Source organism: Oncorhynchus mykiss, chromosome 9, assembly GCF_013265735.2.
Source record: "Oncorhynchus mykiss isolate Arlee chromosome 9, USDA_OmykA_1.1, whole genome shotgun sequence".
NCBI lineage: Eukaryota > Metazoa > Chordata > Actinopteri > Salmoniformes > Salmonidae > Oncorhynchus > Oncorhynchus mykiss.
In genome coordinates this window covers 54511459-54532152 of record NC_048573.1, presented here as the reverse complement: position 1 = coordinate 54532152, position 20694 = coordinate 54511459, and the positions used below count along the sequence as shown (strand labels likewise).

The 20694-nt window shown below is 44.7% G+C and overlaps 1 protein-coding gene across 2 annotated transcripts in view; it reads left to right on the top strand.

Annotated features, from left to right (window-relative positions):
• Positions 1–13944, top strand: part of plxna1a (plexin A1a) — a 279597-nt gene extending 265653 nt beyond the window's left edge. Inside the window, exons 24-32 of one of the 2 annotated variants that reach the window (XM_036988338.1) lie at positions 3250–3396; positions 3618–3777; positions 3877–3980; positions 4115–4211; positions 6548–6738; positions 7587–7756; positions 7855–8067; positions 8379–8529; positions 9312–13944. In XM_036988338.1, coding sequence (XP_036844233.1) covers positions 3250–3396; positions 3618–3777; positions 3877–3980; positions 4115–4211; positions 6548–6738; positions 7587–7756; positions 7855–8067; positions 8379–8529; positions 9312–9407 — 1329 coding nt within the window. In that variant the 3' untranslated portion in view covers positions 9408–13944. The remainder of the gene's footprint in view (positions 1–3249; positions 3397–3617; positions 3778–3876; positions 3981–4114; positions 4212–6547; positions 6739–7586; positions 7757–7854; positions 8068–8378; positions 8530–9311) is intronic. The other variant, XM_036988339.1, reaches the window with a different exon arrangement.
• The last annotated feature ends 6750 nt before the right edge of the window (positions 13945–20694 follow it).

The following is a 20694-nucleotide window of genomic DNA, read 5'->3' as shown; positions in this document are numbered from 1 at the left end:
ACGTCTCTAGACAGTTCGTTGTCGAGGTTGACGCGTCAGAGGTGGGCGTGGGAGCCATCCTTTCTCAGCGCTCCCTCTCTGACGACAAGGTCCACCCATGCGCGTATTTTTCTCATCGCCTGTCGCCGTCGGAACGTAACTATGATGTGGGTAACCGCGAACTGCTCGCCATCCGGTTAGCCCTAGGCGAATGGCGACAGTGGTTGGAGGGGGCGACCGTTCCTTTTGTCGTTTGGACTGACCATAGGAACCTTGAGTACATCCGTTCTGCCAAACGACTTAATGCGCGTCAGGCGCGTTGGGCGCTGTTTTTCGCTCGTTTCGAGTTCGTGATTTCTTATCGTCCGGGCTCTAAGAACACCAAGCCTGATGCTTTGTCTCGTCTCTTCAGTTCTTCAGTAGCCTCCACTGACCCCGAGGGGATTCTCCCTGAGGGGCGTGTTGTCGGGTTGACTGTCTGGGGAATTGAGAGGCAGGTAAAACAAGCGCTCACTCACACTCCGTCGCCGCGCGCTTGTCCTAGGAACCTTCTTTTCGTTCCCGTTCCTACTCGTCTGGCCGTTCTTCAGTGGGCTCACTCTGCCAAGTTAGCCGGCCACCCTGGCGTTCGGGGTACGCTTGCTTCCATTCGCCAGCGTTTTTGGTGGCCCACCCGGGAGCATGACACGCGTCGTTTCGTGGCTGCTTGTTCGGTCTGCGCGCAGACTAAGTCCGGTAACTCTCCTCCTGCCGGCCGTCTCAGGCCGCTTCCTATTCCCTCTCGACCGTGGTCTCACATCGCCTTAGATTTTGTCACCGGACTGCCTTCGTCAGCGGGGAAGACTGTTATTCTTACGGTTGTCGATAGGTTCTCTAAGGCGGCTCATTTCATTCCCCTTGCTAAGCTTCCTTCTGCTAAAGAGACAGCACAAATCATCATCGAGAATGTTTTCAGAATTCATGGCCTTCCGTCAGACGTCGTTTCGGACAGAGGTCCGCAATTCACGTCTCAATTTTGGAGGGAGTTTTGCCGTTTGATTGGGGCTTCCGTCAGTCTCTCTTCCGGCTTTCACCCCCAGTCTAACGGTCAAGCAGAACGGGCCAATCAGACTATTGGTCGCATCTTACGCAGTCTTTCTTTTCGTAACCCTGCGTCTTGGTCAGAACAGCTCCCCTGGGCAGAATACGCCCACAACTCGCTTCCTTCGTCTGCGACCGGGCTATCTCCTTTTCAGAGTAGCCTCGGGTACCAGCCTCCGCTGTTCTCATCTCAGTTCGCCGAGTCCAGCGTCCCCTCCGCTCAGGCTTTTGTCCAACGTTGCGAGCGCACCTGGAAGAGGGTCAGGTCTGCACTTTGCCGTTATAGGACGCAGACTGTGAGGGCTGCTAATAAGCGTAGAACTAAGAGTCCTAGATATTGTCGCGGTCAGAGAGTTTGGCTCTCCACTCAGAACCTTCCCCTTAAGACGGCTTCTCGCAAGTTGACCCCGCGGTTCATTGGTCCGTTCCGTATTTCTCGGGTCATTAATCCTGTCGCAGTTCGACTTCTTCTTCCGCGATACCTTCGTCGCGTCCACCCGGTCTTCCATGTCTCCTGCATCAAGCCCGTCCTTCGCGCCCCCGCTCGTCTTCCCCCCCCCCCCCCCATCCTTGTCGAGGGCGCACCCATCTACAGGGTCCGTAGAATTTTGGACATGCGTCCTCGGGGCCGTGGTCACCAGTACCTCGTAGATTGGGAGGGGTACGGTCCTGAGGAGAGGAGTTGGGTTCCCTCTCGGGACGTGCTGGACCGTGCGCTGATCGAGGATTTCCTCCGTTGCCGCCAGGTTTCCTCCTCGAGTGCGCCATTAGGCGCTCGGTGAGTGGGGGGGTACTGTCATGTACTGTCATGTTGTGTCTTGTCTCTGTCCTTTCCCTTCACCCTGTCTCCCTCTGCTGGTCGTTGTTAGGTTACCTTTTCTCCCCCGCTTTCCCCCAGCTGTTCCTTGTCTCCTCTGACTACCCATTCACCCCGTTTCCCACCTGTTCCCTTTTTCCCTCTGATTAGGTCCCTATATCTCTCTCTGTTTCTGTTCCTGTCCTTGTCGGATTCTTGTTTGTTGTGTTTCATGCCTGAGCCAGACTATCGTCATGTTTGCTGTAACCTTGTCCTGTCCTGTCGGAATCTGCCGGTCTATCTGAGCCTACCTATGTTTGGTTATTAAAGAAGCTCTGTTTAAGTTAGTTCGCTTTTGGGTCCTCATTCACTCCCCATAACAGGTTGACACTGACTGTGGCATGTGCAGAAAGTAGCCCATCACCTTTTCCAACTGATCTGTCGATAGCGCCTGCTAAATTCAGGGCATATATGTTGTTGAGAAAAGTAGCAAAACTTTTGTAGTTCTTGATGGCTAATGTTATATTGGTTCCCAAGTGGTGCAGCATCTCAGTGCTAGAGGTGTCACAACAGACACCCTGGTTCGAATCCAGGCTGTATCACAACTGGCCGTGATTGGGAGTCCCATAGGGTCGGCGCACAATTGGCCCAGTGTCGCCCGGGTTTGGCCAGTGTAGGCCGTCATTGTAAATAAGAATTTGTTCTTAACTGACTTGCCTAGTTAAATAAAGGTTTAAAAACGATACAAAAATAAATATTTCAAAAACGGCACAGTAGAAAGGACTGTCAACACATGAACAGCTCATGTTATAGACAGAAGCATGCTACATGGCAGACCAATCCAAACTCATCGTACGGCATGTCCAGCCCATTCATTATCTCAGCCAATCATGGCTAACGGGAAGGTTCCTGTCTTTTTTCGTAGCTAAACCAAACTAGACTTGTAATTTAACCATTTTATTTGTATTTATTGATGGAATACAAGTTTGTTATTAAGGAACGTGAAAAAAAAAAAGCATTTTGTTATAAAATAAATGTTTATGTTCAAATGCCACTCCTGTGAAGTAGTGACATGCGACAACCGCCTAGTTTCCTGAAATGAGTCACATTTATGAGTGCATTCTAAGAAATTAATGGAGACATTTTACAATAAATGTAATACCTGAATTCCCACCCAAATTCCTGAACTGCATTCATTATTTGTCCGTGCCAGTAAAATGTTTTATGTGCTATAATTCAGTCGATATTAATATCTCATTTTCCATCTGTTGCATTTATTATCATTGTTTTTCAAACCTTTTAACAATTTAGATGTCCATTGCTATATGCATACCTGTTAAGATATAGATACAGCCCTTGCCTGTCACTGATGACCTGTGTCCATGTGTGTCTAGGAGTGTGCGGGCGAGCCTCTCTTCATGCTGTACTGTGCCATGAAGCAGCAGATGGAGAAGGGGCCTATAGACTCCATCACAGGAGAGGCGCGCTACTCCCTCAGTGAGGACAAGCTCATCAGACAGCAGATTGACTACAAGACCCTGGTTAGTACGGTCAAATAGAAATGTTTTACAGGGCGATAATGATATTTGATCAAATATATTATTTACCTTTGAGAAGGCATTAAGGGCGATAGGATTTTGCATTACCTCAGTGACCTTAATTAGTGCTTGCTGCTTGAATATGCAACTCAAATTCCTGCAAATGCCAACTAAGTAAGCCGACGTGAGCTGGACCTAATTTCTGCCCCTCCCTCCCCTATCAGACACTTCACTGTGTGAACCCGGAGAACGAGAACGCCCCCGAGGTGACGGTGAAGGGGCTGAACTGTGACACCATCACCCAGGTGAAGGAGAAGCTGCTGGATGCAGTGTACAAGGGCAGCCCCTACTCCCAGAGACCCAAGGCTGGGGACATGGACCTGGGTAAGAATACCAGGAGGAGACTGTGTTTACAGTTTGTGTTTACAGTGTGTGTGCGTTGGCGTGCGATCTATTCTCATCCTCCTATCCTCCTCATCACAGAGTGGCGTCAGGGCAGGATGGCCAGAATCATCCTTCAGGATGAGGATGTCACAACAAAGATAGACAATGACTGGAAACACCTCAACACACTGGCCCACTATCAGGTGAGAGGAGAGAGAGGTGGTGGGTGGGCTGGGGTGTACTGCCTCGGCGGTTTTATCTATGCAAACAGACAGTGGATGGAGTGATTGGCACGACAGCATTTATAAGACAAACCATTGTTTTTCATTCCTTGTAGGTGACGGACGGCTCAGTGATCGCTCTGGTGCCAAAGCAGAACTCAGCCTACAACATATCCAACTCCTCTACCTTCACCAAGTCTCTCAGCAGATATGGTGAGTCATTCCTTCATATTTCTTTTTCTCTTAATTTCTCTCTCAATCTCTGCCTTTCTTTGCTCTCTTGGATTTTTCTCAGCCTCTCTGAACTGAGATAACCATGAATCCACCAATAGGCATTTTCAGCATCTCAGAAATGACAGGCATTACATCAGACAGCTCATTCCTCCTTCCAAAGACTGAAGACCAATAGCTAACAACTTTAAACACAGCCTCAGCTCCACACCGCATCAGTGTAACCAGCTCCCCGGCAAAAACCTTTTTCCGAAGCTTTCACCTTTGTTGTTGTTTTCCCTCCCTCTCCTTATGTTCGACGTTGTGTTGATAAGGGGTAGCAACAATAGCAACGCTGACAGGCCAGTGAAAGCCAGGCTGGTTTATTCGTCCACAGAGAGGATCGCCCAGCCCTGGCTGTTGTAAGAGCGGAAGTAAACGTGCACCACTCTCCCCCAGAAGCCAATGGACATGATTGCCATGGAATTACACTCAATCAGCAGTAGCAACAGCCGCAGCAGTAGTAGTAGTAGCAACCTCATGATGAATGTACAATAGATGTAGGAATACAGGAGACCAATTGGCTGCTAGGAGAGTGACTACAGAATGTTCCGGTGTGAACAAGCTGATATAATGGGGTCTCAAACAGGGTCTTTGGCATAGAGATCAATCTTAGTCACACTGGTTTTGTTTTCCTCTTTGGTCATCACTGGTTTTAACTACCACCCATGACATACAGGAGTTAGTCTCTGGCGCGCTGTTTAAATACTACAGGGCTCATATTCACAAAGTGTCTAAAGAGTGCTGATCTAGGATCAGGTCCCGCTGTTAGTTATTATGATTGAAAAGGCTAAACTGACCCTAGACCAGCACTCTTACTCTGAGACGCTTTGTGAGTACAGGCCCAGATCTCAGTAGAGTTAATTGGGAACATTCAGGGCAGTTGTCTTGCTCTGATGCCCCACTGTTCTTTTGATTTGGTCTAGCGGAAAGCATCAACAAGCCCAGAACCACTGACACACATTAGTCTCTATGTGTCAGTGAGTTTCTGAGATGTAATTCTCTCATCCTCTCGCCCTGAAAACCAGGGGGCCCTCCCTGCCATCCGAAACTCAGAAGCCCCGAGCGTCACGCCATCATTCAGACAGTGTGTGAGAGATAGACAGAGATTGAAGTTGTTTTTCTCTCACTCTCCCTCCCTCCTCTCATCCCTCCCTCCATACATTAGAGAGGGACTGACGCCCCTGCATTCTGGCTACCCTCCCAGCCTCCTCACCAGGCAGCCTCCCTCCCATGCCGGCTGCAACTACAGCAGGCTGGCTGATAAGAGGAACGCGGTAGATAGGCATCCTTTGGTTTACCGTAATGAAGTTTGACACTCGCAGCTTTATTAATGAAGCAATGCATGGAGGCAGTCTGCCCCGGGGAGGAGAGGAGACTCACACAATGGAGCCTGTACAGCCTGACTCATCCACAATCACAAGCAGGAAGGATATTGGTGTAATGTGTATGGGGTTCTATTATTTCCAGCACTATAACATTATGGGTCATTTGGGATGGGGAGAGGGCATGGGGACAAGCGAGGGAGATAAAGATGGAAGGGCTGGTGTAAAAATGTGTGCTAATGATAAGACAGAAAGCAGATTCTCTTTCCTATCTCCTCTCTTGGCCCTGCCTCAATGAAATGAGGCACACTGTTTTCGTTCTCCCACTTTGCCAATTAGTTAGAATCTGCCAATTGAGAGTAATGAGTCGGCTAACTCTCCTCGCTCCTTAGTTGAGGCCTAATCACTCCATCCATCCACCTCTCTGACGGACAATAAGAGAGGCTACAGGGATCTGTTGTCTTGCTCATTAATGTTCTCTCCATCTCAAGGGTCAGGTCCCAGTGCATCATGGGCTGTGACCTTGTGACAGACAGATTGACACTGCTCCTCACGCTGGCATGGTCTTTGTTCTGGCTGGATGACGGACAGATAGACAGCCCAAAGAGCCCTTTCTTCACTAGACTAAATGGGACTGTTATTTAGTCAGTCACCAGACTAAATATGTTTGTCTTCTAATTTATGTTTGTCCACTATGTGCAGAGCTTGGCAAGGGTCATATACATTTTTGAAGGCATAATTGTGACCTGAAATATGTGATTTATATGAGTGCGTATCACTGTTTGAACTCAAGTTGAAGCTCTCACAACACAATAGGGCATGGAACCAGGGAGTCAGACTGGTGTTCTGTTCTGGTCATCTTGTTCCATTGACCTCTAAAGACCTCTGCATTGTGTGTTCCTGATTAATCTGTCTTTGTCCTGATGTTCCTGTGTCTCTCTTGCCTCCGTTCAGAGAGCATGTTGCGGACAGCCAGCAGTCCAGACAGTCTGCGCTCCCGCACCCCCATGATCACCCCTGACCTGGAGAGTGGCACCAAGCTGTGGCACCTGGTCAAGAACCACGACCACTCTGACCAGCGCGAGGGCGACCGGGGCAGCAAGATGGTCTCTGAGATCTATCTGACCCGTCTGCTCGCCACCAAGGTAAGATTACCTAGACACCAGGCCAGCCTGCTGTATATCACACCTTCGTAAAAGACATGTACAGTACTGTTGATGTAAGTCAACTCATCTGAATGTTGAGTAAGTCACTGAAATGCCCTCCATATCGTCGCTGTCAGATGAAAACCTTGAACTCCATTCTTGCCAATTATCATTTTTAACATGTATTGAGAGCAGTAACTAACTGTGTTCCATTCTCTGACTCTAGGACCACGAAAATGTAAACAGTATTTCCTGTGTGAAGAGGACCTCTCTTTTTTGTTTTCGATAGTCCCTTGATATGCCTGTCTCTTTAACAGCTCAGCCTCCGTTGTTGTGTTGTATTCTTCTGGCGTTCCTCATATCAGCCAAGTCTCTGTTAACTGGCCAAACAGGGTCGGCCTGCCTGCCTGCCACTCTCCTCTCGCCTAACTGCCTCTGAGCTGATTGTTTCCATCCTAATTGTAGGGGAAGAAAACCATGGAAATTAGACGCTGTTGGGTGGTCAATTTCGATTCATAATAAAAACAAGATAGATAAATATAAAGGGGGTAGAGAAGAGAAAATAGCAGGAGACAGGTCATTTGTTGTGGGATTGAATGTTTCGTGGTGCGTGATGCAGAGAAGTGAAAGGAATTCCGATAGCTCACGTAGGTCTGTCTGTCTGCTAAACTAGCACATCTCAGTACTTTGATGTTGGAGCAGGAAAACGTGGCGTCCTCTCCACAGCCACTCCCCCTTAAAGATGCTGGTCGCTGTGGGGATAAATGTATCTCTGTTGGTTGATTTGAAATCTGTAGGTGTGTAATTGGAGAATAACCCGGACAACTAAACCTCTGTCCTCTCCTCAGGGTACCTTACAGAAGTTTGTGGACGACCTGTTTGAGACCATCTTCAGCACGGCCCACCGCGGCAGCGCCCTGCCTCTCGCCATCAAGTACATGTTTGACTTCCTGGACGAGCAGGCCGACAAACACTCCATATCAGACTCAGACGTACGGCACACCTGGAAGAGTAACTGGTGAGACACATTACCAACATTGAGTATGTTTTGGTTGTATAATGTGAATGGTTGTTGACACATCTCCTCATGATGAAACATCTCCTCTCCCATCCCAGTCTGCCTCTGCGGTTCTGGGTGAACGTGATCAAGAACCCCCAGTTTGTGTTTGACATCCATAAGAACAGCATCACAGATGCTTGTCTGTCTGTGGTGGCCCAGACCTTCATGGACTCTTGCTCCACATCAGAACACAAGCTGGGCAAAGACTCGCCCTCTAACAAGCTGCTCTACGCAAAGGATATCCCCAACTACAAGAACTGGGTGGAGAGGTATTTATGACACAGATCTCAACTCCACAGACTGTAAGATTGTCCATCTCATGGTTTATGTCAAGCAGATGTACAGTAGTATTTACTTAGCATGTAAACAGTTGATCAAATTATATCAGAGGTGTTCATGGTGATGGAGAGTTGACCAGACGGTTGTTGACAACTACTTCTCCTTGTAATCCAGACCTTCACATACCTAACTAAAGAGGTGTCCTATCCAGTCCAGGATGTCCTCTCCAGGTATCCTCTCTCTCCAGGTGTCCTCTCCAGTCCTAACCCCTCTTCTCTCCTGCTTCCCTCCTGTCCTGCAGGTACTACTCCGACATCTCCCGTATGCCGGCCATCAGTGACCAGGACATGAGTGCCTACCTGGCTGAACAGTCCCGGCTGCACCTCAGCCAGTTCAACAGCATGAGTGCCCTGCATGAGATCTACTCCTATATCATCAAGTACAAAGATGAGGTCAGTCACCAGTATATTATGAAGATATTAAGCATAGACATCATAATGATAAAGATATATTATTAAAATGAGTTAGATTTGTCAGTCACAATATGAAGAGATCAGAATAGAATCGCCATTGTTTCTGAATGTTGAAGGGGTGATGCAGAAGTCCCAGCTATCAGCCCTCTTGTGTTCCTGATGAATGGAATGTGGGCGTTCTAATTCAATTAATAGATTACTGAGTAGATGTCCATAATTGCATGCAGCTATTTCACCATTAAGGTACATATTATGAAGCTAATTGACAACAGCACTAACACAAGGCGCTTTAGCAGTCCATAATGCAGCCTGCTGCATGACACCCTAACAGCTAGTACACAGCTCTCTGATGGACCCACCGGTACCTCCTCTTCCAGTTCCCACAATACCATAGTAAATACAGCACCTCAGCTGTGCTTTCTATGTATATCCACCTCTTGCAGCTTCTACAGTCATCCGCCTGTTTGATCAAATTTGTCATCTATGCAATGTCATATAGTAGAAATTCAGCGTTCCATGTTCACACCTATCTATGACTAAACAAGTGTATTGTGTTTGTCGGGGAAGAGATCAACTGCCTTTGGTATTGTAAATACCAATAAATTGCCTGCTCATGCCACCACGACAGCATGTTTGATTCAACAGCTGTTTACACAGACTGACAGATGTTCTGATATACTTTCTCTGCTGGTGGTCGACCCTGATGATGTCTTCCTCTCTCTCATCGCTCTCTTCTCCATCCCTCTCTCCTCCCTCCCCAGATCCTGTCTTCGCTGCAGAAGGATGAGCAGTCTCGCAGGCAGAGACTGCGCAGTAAGCTGGAGCAGGTCATCGACACCATGGCCCTGGCCAGCTGAGGAACGGCCCGCCACTGAGGGGCGGAGAGGGTTGCAGCAAGGCCTTCTCTCACTGACGCCAGCCCCTGACCCCCAACACAACGCATTAGGACTGCAAGGACACAAGCAGTACACTGGAGACACACCAGAGTTAGGCCTGGGCTCCGGCCCATCCAAACAACCCTTCATTTATAAACACGTAACGTCTGTCGCCCCGAGAAAGTGTCTTATCATAACGGTCTTCATCACTGGTTTCAGTTTTTCTTCCGTGTTGATCCATCTACCCACAGCTGGGACTGTGAAGCAGCTGGCTAAAGAGGCCAGGAGATATATATATATATATCTCCTGTGGGGGGGGGCTATGGAGAAAGGACTTCATGTATATAGCTCCCCTCTCAATGGAAGCTTCTGACGTGCCAGCGACTTCATCTACTTTCATGGACTTCATTTTGATTTTCAGATCCTTTTTTTTGTTGTTGTGTGATTTAGCTTTAGATTTTGTGTTTTTATCAACTACCTACTCTCTCCAGTGGTGTGTTTTTATCAACTACCTACTCTCTCCAGTGGTGTGTTTTTATCAACTACCCACTCTCTCCAGTGGTGTGTTTTTATCAACTACCCACTCTCTCCAGTGGTGTGTTTTTATCAACTACCCACTCTCTCCAGTGGTGTGTTTTTATCAACTACCTACTCTCTCCAGTGGTGTGTTTTTATCAACTACCCACTCTCTCCAGTGGTGTGTTTTTATCAACTACCCACTCTCTCCAGTGGTGTGTTTTTATCAACTACCTACTCTCTCCAGTGGTGTGTTTTTATCAACTACCTACTCTCTCCAGTGGTGTGTTTTTATCAACTACCTACTCTCTCCAGTGGTGTGTTTTTATCAACTACCTACTCTCTCCAGTGGTGTGTTTTTATCAACTACCCACTCTCTCCAGTGGTGTGTTTTTATCAACTACCTACTCTCTCCAGTGGTGTGTTTTTATCAACTACCCACTCTCTCCAGTGGTGTGTTTTTATCAACTACCCACTCTCTCCAGTGGTGTGTTTTTATCAACTACCCACTCTCTCCAGTGGTGTGTTTTTATCAACTACCTACTCTCTCCAGTGGTGTGTTTTTATCAACTACCTACTCTCTCCAGTGGTGTGTTTTTATCAACTACCCACTCTCTCCAGTGGTGTGTTTTTATCAACTACCTACTCTCTCCAGTGGTGTGTTTTTATCAACTACCCACTCTCTCCAGTGGTGTGTTTTTATCAACTACCTACTCTCTCCAGTGGTGTGTTTTTATCAACTACCCACTCTCTCCAGTGGTGTGTTTTTATCAACTACCCACTCTCTCCAGTGGTGTGTTTTTATCAACTACCCACTCTCTCCAGTGGTGTGTTTTTATCAACTACCTACTCTCTCCAGTGGTGTGTTTTTATCAACTACCCACTCTCTCCAGTGGTGTGTTTTTATCAACTACCTACTCTCTCCAGTGGTGTGCCACTTGTGTTACTGCTGAATTTGCACAATTTACAAAAAAGCTAAATCAAAAGAAGAGGATATATAAATATATATAGATATATAAATACAACTTCATTTTTAAAGAAACAAATGAAAATAGTCAAAGTTTTCCATTTTAATGTACAGAATACTTTGAAAGAAAAGGATTTGTTATTTCAAAGAGTGAACTATGAAAACAAGAGGAAACCTTGTCCTGTGCCATGTTTTATTTCAATGTTGTTTAGTGCAAAGACGTTTTCTTTAGATCAAATGTGCTATGATTAAAATGTTGTCATGCCTCGTGACTGAACAGTAAAAAAAAAAAGTTAAATGACAAAAAAAAATAGAAGAAAATCAACAAATCGTAAAGTTTTGGGGCCTTTCCTGTCTTGGGAGAACATATGTTTTAATAGTCCTGGAAATACCGTAGCTGTTTGGTGTTCCGGTATTTAACACAACCACAGTGCTATTGTGGCTTTTAGAAAGACCAAAGGCTCGGTTTTGTATACCACTCTGGGGAATGAAAACAGCCTTCTGTGTTAGCCACCTGGATGAGCAGCCCTCTTGGTTGCTCCCATGACCATGCACACCTCTGTGCACAGGCTCCAGACCACAGTGAAGTAGATAACTTTAGTTCTGGGACCTCAAGGTTTTTTGGAAGGCAAATATCATGGCTTACAGTACAGTGATGTTGTGGGCTTTGCTGTACAACAGAAGTCAGACACCACAGAAGGATTCATTGGACTTTAGCACCACGCTAAATGTAGCAAAGGTTTAATTCACCCACTACCCTTTTAAAGGCTTCATGAAGTTCCACCTGCTATCTCTCCTCAGGTTCCTCAGATACTGTAGATCACTGTGTTAGAGTTACAGTCTTACAGACTGTCATGGTAGACACTGAGGAAGAGGTTTGCAGACAAAGATGAGAGAAGTTCATAGGTAAAGCTTTGAGCGAGCGAAGGGTAATCCCTCATGATTTGAACCCCACATGAGAGCAAGTACTGTCACTCTAGTGACTTCAACATTCAACAGTTCTATTTTAGTGTAATTAAATAGATGGTTTCTTTGTTATTGTTGATCTGTTGAAGTGGTGAAAGTTGTATGAGTTTGTGTGTTTGTACTCTGCAGCAACCAAACAATGGTTAGTGCTAGCAGAGTAGATCTCCCAGGGTTTCCCTTACGTTCCGTAACAGCATCTGTGACGAGCGTCATCCGACCGGAAAAAGAGGACTTTTAAAGCGCCAAGGAAGGTGCACATTCAGTGTTGTCTTTCCTTTGTTTTTCAGTCTGCTGTGAAGATGGAAAAAAAAACAGTGAAAAATATGTTGAAATGCAAACACCTGTGATGTGTGACAAGATGATGAGATGTAGCTCAGTCTTTGTGAGTGTTTTTAACTGGGCGAAGGTTTTTTGTTTCCTCAGAAATCTGATACTTTTGTGAAATGCATCGTCTCCCTTTAACATGTTACACCGATTCCCTTTCGGTCATGTACAAAAACAAGAAGCTTCATTCCTTTCCCTTGTCCTCTGAGAGTAGAGATACAGTATGGCTGGCTAGAAGAAAGACACAGATACATTTCTGAGAAACTTCTGAAATATTTAGGTCAGTTCTCCAGTGAGAGCCGTGTGGATCACACAGACTACAGATGTGATATGTAACCTTCCATCCCATCCATCTATCCGAGATCAGGATTCAACCAATGTGGTGGGATTTAATGAAAATGAAAAGTCTCTCCTAAATGTATTTACTTAAAATGTTTTGTTTAATGTGATATTCAAATTCCTCCTAATCAGTTAGGAGTAGGACTTCTTAACACATCCTATATTTGATTAGACATTTACATTTTCTGAAAATATATGGATATTTAGTATTCATGTTTCACCTCAGTGTCCTGCAGGGCTGTTACTCTCATCTTCCTCCTCTCTTGGTCATCCTCCAATACGGACAACCTCTCCTTTCCTTTCCAGCTCAGGCCAGCTCAGGCCTGTCCTAGTGTTGGCAACTCAATGAAGTTCAATACCGCACCCTACAGCCAATCCCTCCCTCCCCACCCGACCAAACACATAGGGCTGGAATCGCTGTATGTACTGTACTTGATATCGGAGAGCAGGGCATACAGACTAGTTTATGAAATTCTTAACTTAAACAGAGTTATATGCTGGTTACTGTTTTTTTCCAAACCAGAGAAGGTAGTGGAGGATCGGCATTGACTTGACCACTTTTCTGTTCATTCACCCTATTTGGGATGGTTTGAGATATTTTTAAACTGCTACTATGTTCTTCTGTTAAGCATCTTTTATTCCCTGATTGAGCACATTTGTTTAGTGGATGGAAAATGTTGCTGTGTGCTGCCTCCCTCCCGCCACACACACTAGGCTTTGATGACTGTGATTGTAAAACAGCTGGTTGCATTTTAAAGTCTCAGGATGGTTCTCCTGCTTTGATGTCGTTTGGCTCTTCTGTTATTTAAGTGAGAGGTTTCTGATGATGATGATGATTAGGATCTTGGGGGGGATTATGGATACGTGTAGTAAACTTACTCTATGGAGTATATCAACAGTTATATTGTATGTACTGGGGCAGTTGGTCTCATGTTTTCTTTTTATTTTATGTTATTTTATTTTACTATGCTACTTGTTGTGTGAAGATGACAAGAAAGAGGCTTCGCTACAGAACTCCTTTGAAGAAAACCGTACTTATTTTGTCTCGTCTCCCTGCCGTAGTGAGTTGGGTGGAAGATGGAGAGGAAAGCCAGAGGGAGAGATCCAGATGCTGTTTGATGAACACAGAGCTTTCACTTTGCACATAGTGCCTTGTCAGCTCCCCCTCCCCTTCCCACAACCCTCTACGACCCCTCCATTACCCACAATCCACCACCTTACCATGCCCACTCAAAACACTGTCACAGGTTCCCCACTCTGCCGCCACACCAGTGAACAACTTCTATCCTTGTCCTCCTGATTCCCTCTTTTGGTTTGTTTTAATTATGGCGTATTGGAAAGCAGTTCCTTTTTTCAAAGTACATTTAAAAAGGCTTAGGAGCATACATTAAAATATGTAGACACAAATTTAAGAAAAAAATAGAAACTAAAGAGTTTTAATACTTTATGAATTCTGATACCTTTTTAAGAGTTTGAGACTTGAAGCAACTGTGACAGGTTGGCTGTTTCACGCTTGTGTAAATATTCTGCTCTTTCCTATTTTGCAGATTTATTACTTGTAAATAAACACGCATCAAGGAGAGATTAAACATTTTTTGCTAAATCTGTTTTGTCTTGTTTTTTTCTGTCTGAATATTTGTAACTACTAGTACAGCATCCCAGGTTATACAAACAGGCATACACTTAGAAAACGACTGTGACTTTAGTTTATATGCATCTCTAAAGCATTGCATTACGTAGCAGATCTTCTGCCTTTCTCTAGTTGTCCATCAGTGTGAGGATGGAGGGAGATATTTGTTCTTAGCACATGGCCACCCTGCCTAATTCTAATAGTCTCGCTAAAACTCCCATCAATAGAACACCAGAATTACCAAACGATTACAAGACCACTGATTCCGTAAATGACGCTGTCAGAAATAAATGTTCACTTAGCAGTAATGGTGTGAAGTCCTGTGCCATAATACTGTTGAAATGATTAGCTCACCATTTATTTTCTCAATCATTTCCAGTGCTGGTTCATGTACAGTATTGTAGTCATTCTGTTCTCTTTTTGCACACATCTGAATGTATCTTAAGGCCTTTACGAGTCTCTCTGTCTGTCTGTGTCTCACTCACTCTCTCTCTTCTCTCTTCTCTCTCTTTCTGTCCCCCCCCCCCCTCAATGAGTAGGTATGTCACTTGACTTTGTTCCAGGTAATGTTAAGTTGAGGCAGAGAATAGTCGAGCTCTAGCCAGCCTCTCAGATCTGAAGCTGCATGTCACTGTTGTCTTTGTTCTCTGTAATGTTATGTTGTAGTAGTGAGGCAGAGAGTGGTTGTGCTCTAGCCTCTCAGCTCTGAAGCTGTCCATTATCAGGCCTGCTGAAAAGTAGTACATTTAAATGCACTGAGCCCTCCCCCAGGGGCCTCAGGATTTGACAAGAACACCATCAATCAAATTAATAGCACATTACAATAACATAAAAAGGAGAGCTTTAGCCCCTACAGAAATACTGACCTGAATTATATAGAAGGCTGTCAGTTTGCACAATGAAATTGATCTGCCTTTATAATTGTAAGTGCCTTTTTCAAGTGTTCTACCTGTGGGGCAATGTCAACTTAATCTTTTGCTGTTCCTCCCTGCATGTAGGACTTCAGACTGGGGGCAGTTTGACACACAGGCACCCCACTCTGGCTCTCCCTGGTCTCTGGTTTCCCATGGTGATGTTTTCACAGACCTTAGGGGGCTTTGGTCTTCACAGCCTTTCATTTTCATCCTCTCTTTTTCTCTTGCATTTAATTTTGTTCAGGTCACAGCAGGTAGAGCAGGTACAAATGCCAACCCCTCCCACGGCCAAAGGCACTCCATCTAGCTGCTCTTCGACCCTATCTCAGGGAGTCCCATTACCATGTTGTGATTTGTCCTTGCTGAAAAACCCCTCTTCATTTTCTGTCGATCCGCCCTTTCACTTTAATGAACAAACATGGTCGTCCTGAGACCAGAGGATGAATGACAAAGTCACATTGGCTTTAGCAGTGGTGTCGACTCTTGGTGAGGAGATTAAACTGCGATAAGGAGTCTTTTCTCCACTGTCTGCATTGCAGAGAGAGGATGTAGCCTAGTTGACTAGTCTCAGAGGGGGTAGACAGTTAATACTGCCTCACAGAGAAGGCACCGCCACCTCCATATACTGTAGCTCTCTTTATGAGGCCCAGTAAATGAAGATCAGCACGGGAATAAGATGATACCAGTGGATCAGTGCAGAGAGACAGGGCCAAACTAGTGTGGCCCCTCCGTTTTTAAAGCTGAATTAGCGCGGCTAATGCTAAAATGGGCCTCCTTGGGTGAGGTAAATCTCAGTGAAGAAAGAGGCTTTGCACATTTTCTGGTCACCTCTGAAGGCTAAGCTGCTCCTAAGGACTTACTGCAAGCAATCAGTAATTACCAGCTTCCTACAAAGAAAAGAACTCAGCAGAGTGCAAAACTGAGACTTCAGAATTGAGGGCTGGTTTCCTTATTAGAAAAGGTTCCCCTGCAGACTCTCTCTTCACCTTTGTTCTACTCTGCCCAACAGGTTATTCTCTCACCTTCTCCTTTTGTCTTAACGGTCTCTCTCTGTCTTTGACACTCCGCAGGATGGACAGACGCTGCTGAAGCTGACAGAGGAGAACAAAACTGAGCAGACGGAAGCAGTCATCTTAGCGTCTGCTCCCTCCGTCTCCCCATGCCCCTTGTCTCTCTGCAGGAAGCAGAAGCCGTCAGATGCAGTCAGGGTTTTAAGACCTAGTGGCCGCCGGCCGGACGGACAGAGATGATTTTGCTACCTCAGACAAGGTCAGGCCCCGGCGGAGCTGTAAGTGTCGATCCGATTAGTAGCCTCGCAGCTCACCTCTCGCCAGGAGGAAAGGACAGGTGAAGTGTAGGAGATTGAAGAGAGGTAATAAGGGAACTTCAGAAAAACTTCAATGTTACCTGAAGTGTTCAGAACATGCACGTTTTTTGGTTTGTTTTTAAGCGATTAAACACAAGTTAAACTAAAGCACATTACTGTATGCAGATGAAAAAACGATCTCTCCTTTGAAATAACTGAATTATCTGGGAACATAGGGGTGGTTGGTCTGTTGTGTCTTGAGCAGAGGGGTATCCTACGAAATATGTTTGAGGAGTTAGTGAGGTATCTTTGGTTAACTCTGAGTTCAACTCGGGATAACTAGTCATACGAAAGTTGCTCACCTTTTAGCCAGGTCCATTTTTATGGCATTGAATCTTTCAGAAGTAACCTGCTCCACGGCAGGCTAATTCAGGGCTAACTCTATTTATCCTGAATGAAGTGTCTGAGCCACGAGTTGAGGACCAATGAAATCAGATTCCCTCCCTCTGTGTCATCATCCCCTTCATTTGTGGAAGATGACTTACTAAATATTTTAGTTATAAAATATTTTTTTGCGTGCAGAAAATGTGTAATGTTAAAATGGCGATCACATGATACATTTAGTAATAACAGAATGCATTTTAAACTTCATGCACAGTAACACTTTTGTTGAACCAGAACCTGGCCATACAGGAGGCCTCGTTATGGCTAATCTCCTCTAAGACCAGGAAGCAGCCATTTAACTTGCTGTTCACCAGCTATTCAAGCTTAATAATGTCAAAATACATTCTTTACTCACAAAATACGGAGTTTCAATGAACAACTATCGTCATTTACTGCCATCACAGCCGGTATGTACTTCCAGAAGAGGTCTAAATAAAAAGTTATATTCAACCGAAAAACTGCCTCCTCGGCGATTTGCAATGTCAACGTCTCCTGTAAGGCCAGATTCTGGTTCACACTTTTGAATGACTTAATACAATTATCGATAGGAGTGGGGAAAAAAGGCGCTTGTGGTTGTGCATGGATAAGCTCACCAAAGCATACCAAACTCTGCATTAAGGATAAGTAATGAAGACGGCACTTCTAAATGTCTATTTCACACCATAGCCTGCTGAATTTGCACAATAATTATTTCATTTTGATTTCTGTACAATGTCAAATGTGGCACTGACTCGCCCATGGATTAATGTTTCGGCATTGTCTCAATGAAGAGTTCCGCGGTCAACTAGCCATGTGCGACATGCACACGCAGTTACAAGCCTGCCAGAGTTAGCGGCAGGTAGACAAGCAATATCCACCGTTGTAGTACAGATGAAGCCTGAGCTGGAATGTGAAGCTAACTGAAGCTGGTTATCTTTAGAAAACCCTGAGTAGATCTAGCTTGTTTCGTAGGATAGCCCTCAAGATCCGAGTGTTTTCTGGCAGTGAATGCCAGAGGGTTCATAGCGACAGAGAGACAATACAGCAGAGGATTAGTTAAAGGCCCGGTGTTTCAAAGGGAAAAGGTTGAATTATTCATCCAGCATCCCCATCCGTTGATAATGTTTTACACATAAAGTCCATTAAGCTACAATATTGAAACAACGACACAATGCCATATCAATGTCAACTAAAATGACATGTACAGTCAAGTTTCTTTTACTGGTAAGTTTTGTTGTTGATATGTAACCTTGTGTCAATGTCTAACCTTGCTTTGCTTAGTTATTATCTTGAGAGGTTTTTCAAATAAATGACAAAGTTCTAAATTGCCAGAGGTTGAAATGACATAGAAAGGGAGAAAAGTATGTTAGCAGTCTTCAATTTCTCAGCGGAGGAATTAGCATGAGGTTTCTTTATAGTGTCCAGAGATAAGCTAGGCAGTGCATTCTGGTCCTTCTAAAGCAAGGCTCCATCTTTCAAGGAACACTGGGCAGATAGAGATAGGGAATGCATGTGTATGTGTGTGTGTGTGTGTGTGTGTGTGTGTGTGTTTCTGGTGCATGTGTGTGTGTGTCCGTGCCATGTGTGTGAATATGTTGGCCAAAACGGGGTCTGTATAAACCACAAACCAAATTCTACAAAAGGTTTTAGCAATGTGAAGGCTTGATGGCAAAGAGAAGCGATCTAGGGAGCAGCAGGACTATTTTTACCACAGCAGGGGTCCAATGTCAACCGGTGCTGATTGAAGTAATGCCAATTTCAATTATTCAACCCCAACACGTGTCAGCCTTGAAGTACATCCTCTCAAGGTCAAAACATACTTTGTTTGAATCTGCAGCTCGACACCCTTCCTTCCAACTCACAGAGGGGGAGAAAGAAAGCAACTCTGAAATCGTTGCCGTTTTGTCGATTCTGCAGACTTATCAGATTTTTGACAGGTCTACAGTATGTATAGCAATGAGACAGAAACAACCCTGTTTACTAAAACAACTATAAGGAAAGCTAGTTGTGATAGGAGCTAATGAAGTGGGCTAGGATTTGAAAGGGGGGGCGTCAAGACAGGTGAATGTGAGGGTAGTCGATGGAGATGCTCAGGTTCTGAGCACTGTCTGTGCTTTTTCTGCAGCGCCCGCTCTAGCAAACTGACACTGCAACCAACCTCCATGCATTTTTCATGAACTCTGTTGCTTTACAAGTCTCTCTCCTCTCTCTCTCCTTATCTCGCTCTCATTTCTCTACCCCTCATCTACCTATACACACACATATTCACACTTTCTTTTACTCTCATCTAAGCCATCTCACAGACCCTCAAAAACCATCAGTCTCAACCATTCACTCTCTAATATAGAATGGCATTTACTTTTAAAGAAGTGGGAAGGTGGAAGAGAGAGTGAAGGAGTGGAAAGTAGGGAGAAAATGAAGGAGAATGTGCATCACTTTTCATGTACACTACCACAATTGGTCATCGTTGCGCTTAGAATAGGGAGAAAGCAATCAGTTAAATTATTGCTATTTACGTTGTTGGGTTGTTAATATGCTTGAAACAAGCTGCGACGTAATTATGTCTTCATGTGAATGACGTAATATTCTGTCGTTTTTACTGGGTCTCTCAATGCACCACTGCACTCATACAGATGTACTATCTTAATTTGATCACTTTGTTGTCGCACAGAATTTTGCTGTGCTGCAGGAAATGCAAACTTGTAGTAAAACAATTAATAGAAAAAAGCTTATTTCATAATTTCCACTTAAAAATGTCAGACTTGATTTTCCCTAACGAAAAATGTATCAACCCCTACAAAAATGTCCATTCTGTCACGTTCTGACCTTAGTTCCTTTGTTTTGTCTTTGTTTTAGTATGGTCAGGGCGTGAGTTGGGTGGGCAGTCTGTGTGTTTTTCTATGTTGGGGTTTTGAGTTCGGCCTAGTGTGGTTCTCAATCAGAGGCAGCTGTCAATCGTTGTCCTTGATTGAGAATCATACTTAGGTAGCCTGGGTTTCACTTTTGAGTTGTGGGTGTTTGTTTCCGTGTGAGTGTTTGTTGCCACACGGTACTGTTTCGGTTTCGTTCATTTCATGTTTATCGTTTTGTAGTGTTCAGTTTATGTCTTTAAATAAACATTATGGACACTTTCCACGCTGCGCATTGTTCCTCCGATCCTTCTCGCTACTCCTCCTCCGAAGAGGAGGAGGAATGCCGTTACACATTCATTATAAATCACATGTCCTGTTGTGTTGCTGCAGGATTATTTTCCTGCAGTGAGAAACTGGTCAAATTAAGATAGAACATCTGTATAACCACTGGTTAGTGTTTTCCCTTAAAGACGGAATGCACTGATTCCACATGTGCTTCTCTGTTGCTCATTAAGAAAAACAAAATTTCCATCTTGGGGGTGTGGTTCGATGTGTCAGTTACTACTGATGTTTGTCCCCCATGAGACACCATAGGAACAAAGCCAGTATAACTTCCTCAAAATAGTCAGAATGAACCTAAGATGACTCAAGAAATTTGTAATAAATGTTGAGGTTTTAGGCGCACAATTTTACATCTAGCTAAGGTGTTTGGTGCAGTATTTCTCAAGTAAAAAAATGCATGAAGTGTTGTCTTATGTAAACAAAGCTGCTGGGTAGGTCAAATCAAACCAAATGTATTTATATAGCCCTTCTTACATCAGCTGAAATCTCAAAGTGCTGTACAGAAACTCAGCCTAAAACCCCAAACATCAAGAAATGCAGGTGTAGAAGGACGGTGGCTAGGAAAAACTCCCTAGAAAAGGCCAAAACCTAGGAAGAGACCTGGCTGTGCCGGGTGGAGATTATAACAGAACATGGCCAAGATGTTCAAATGTTCATAAATGACCAGCATGGTCAAATAATATTAATCAC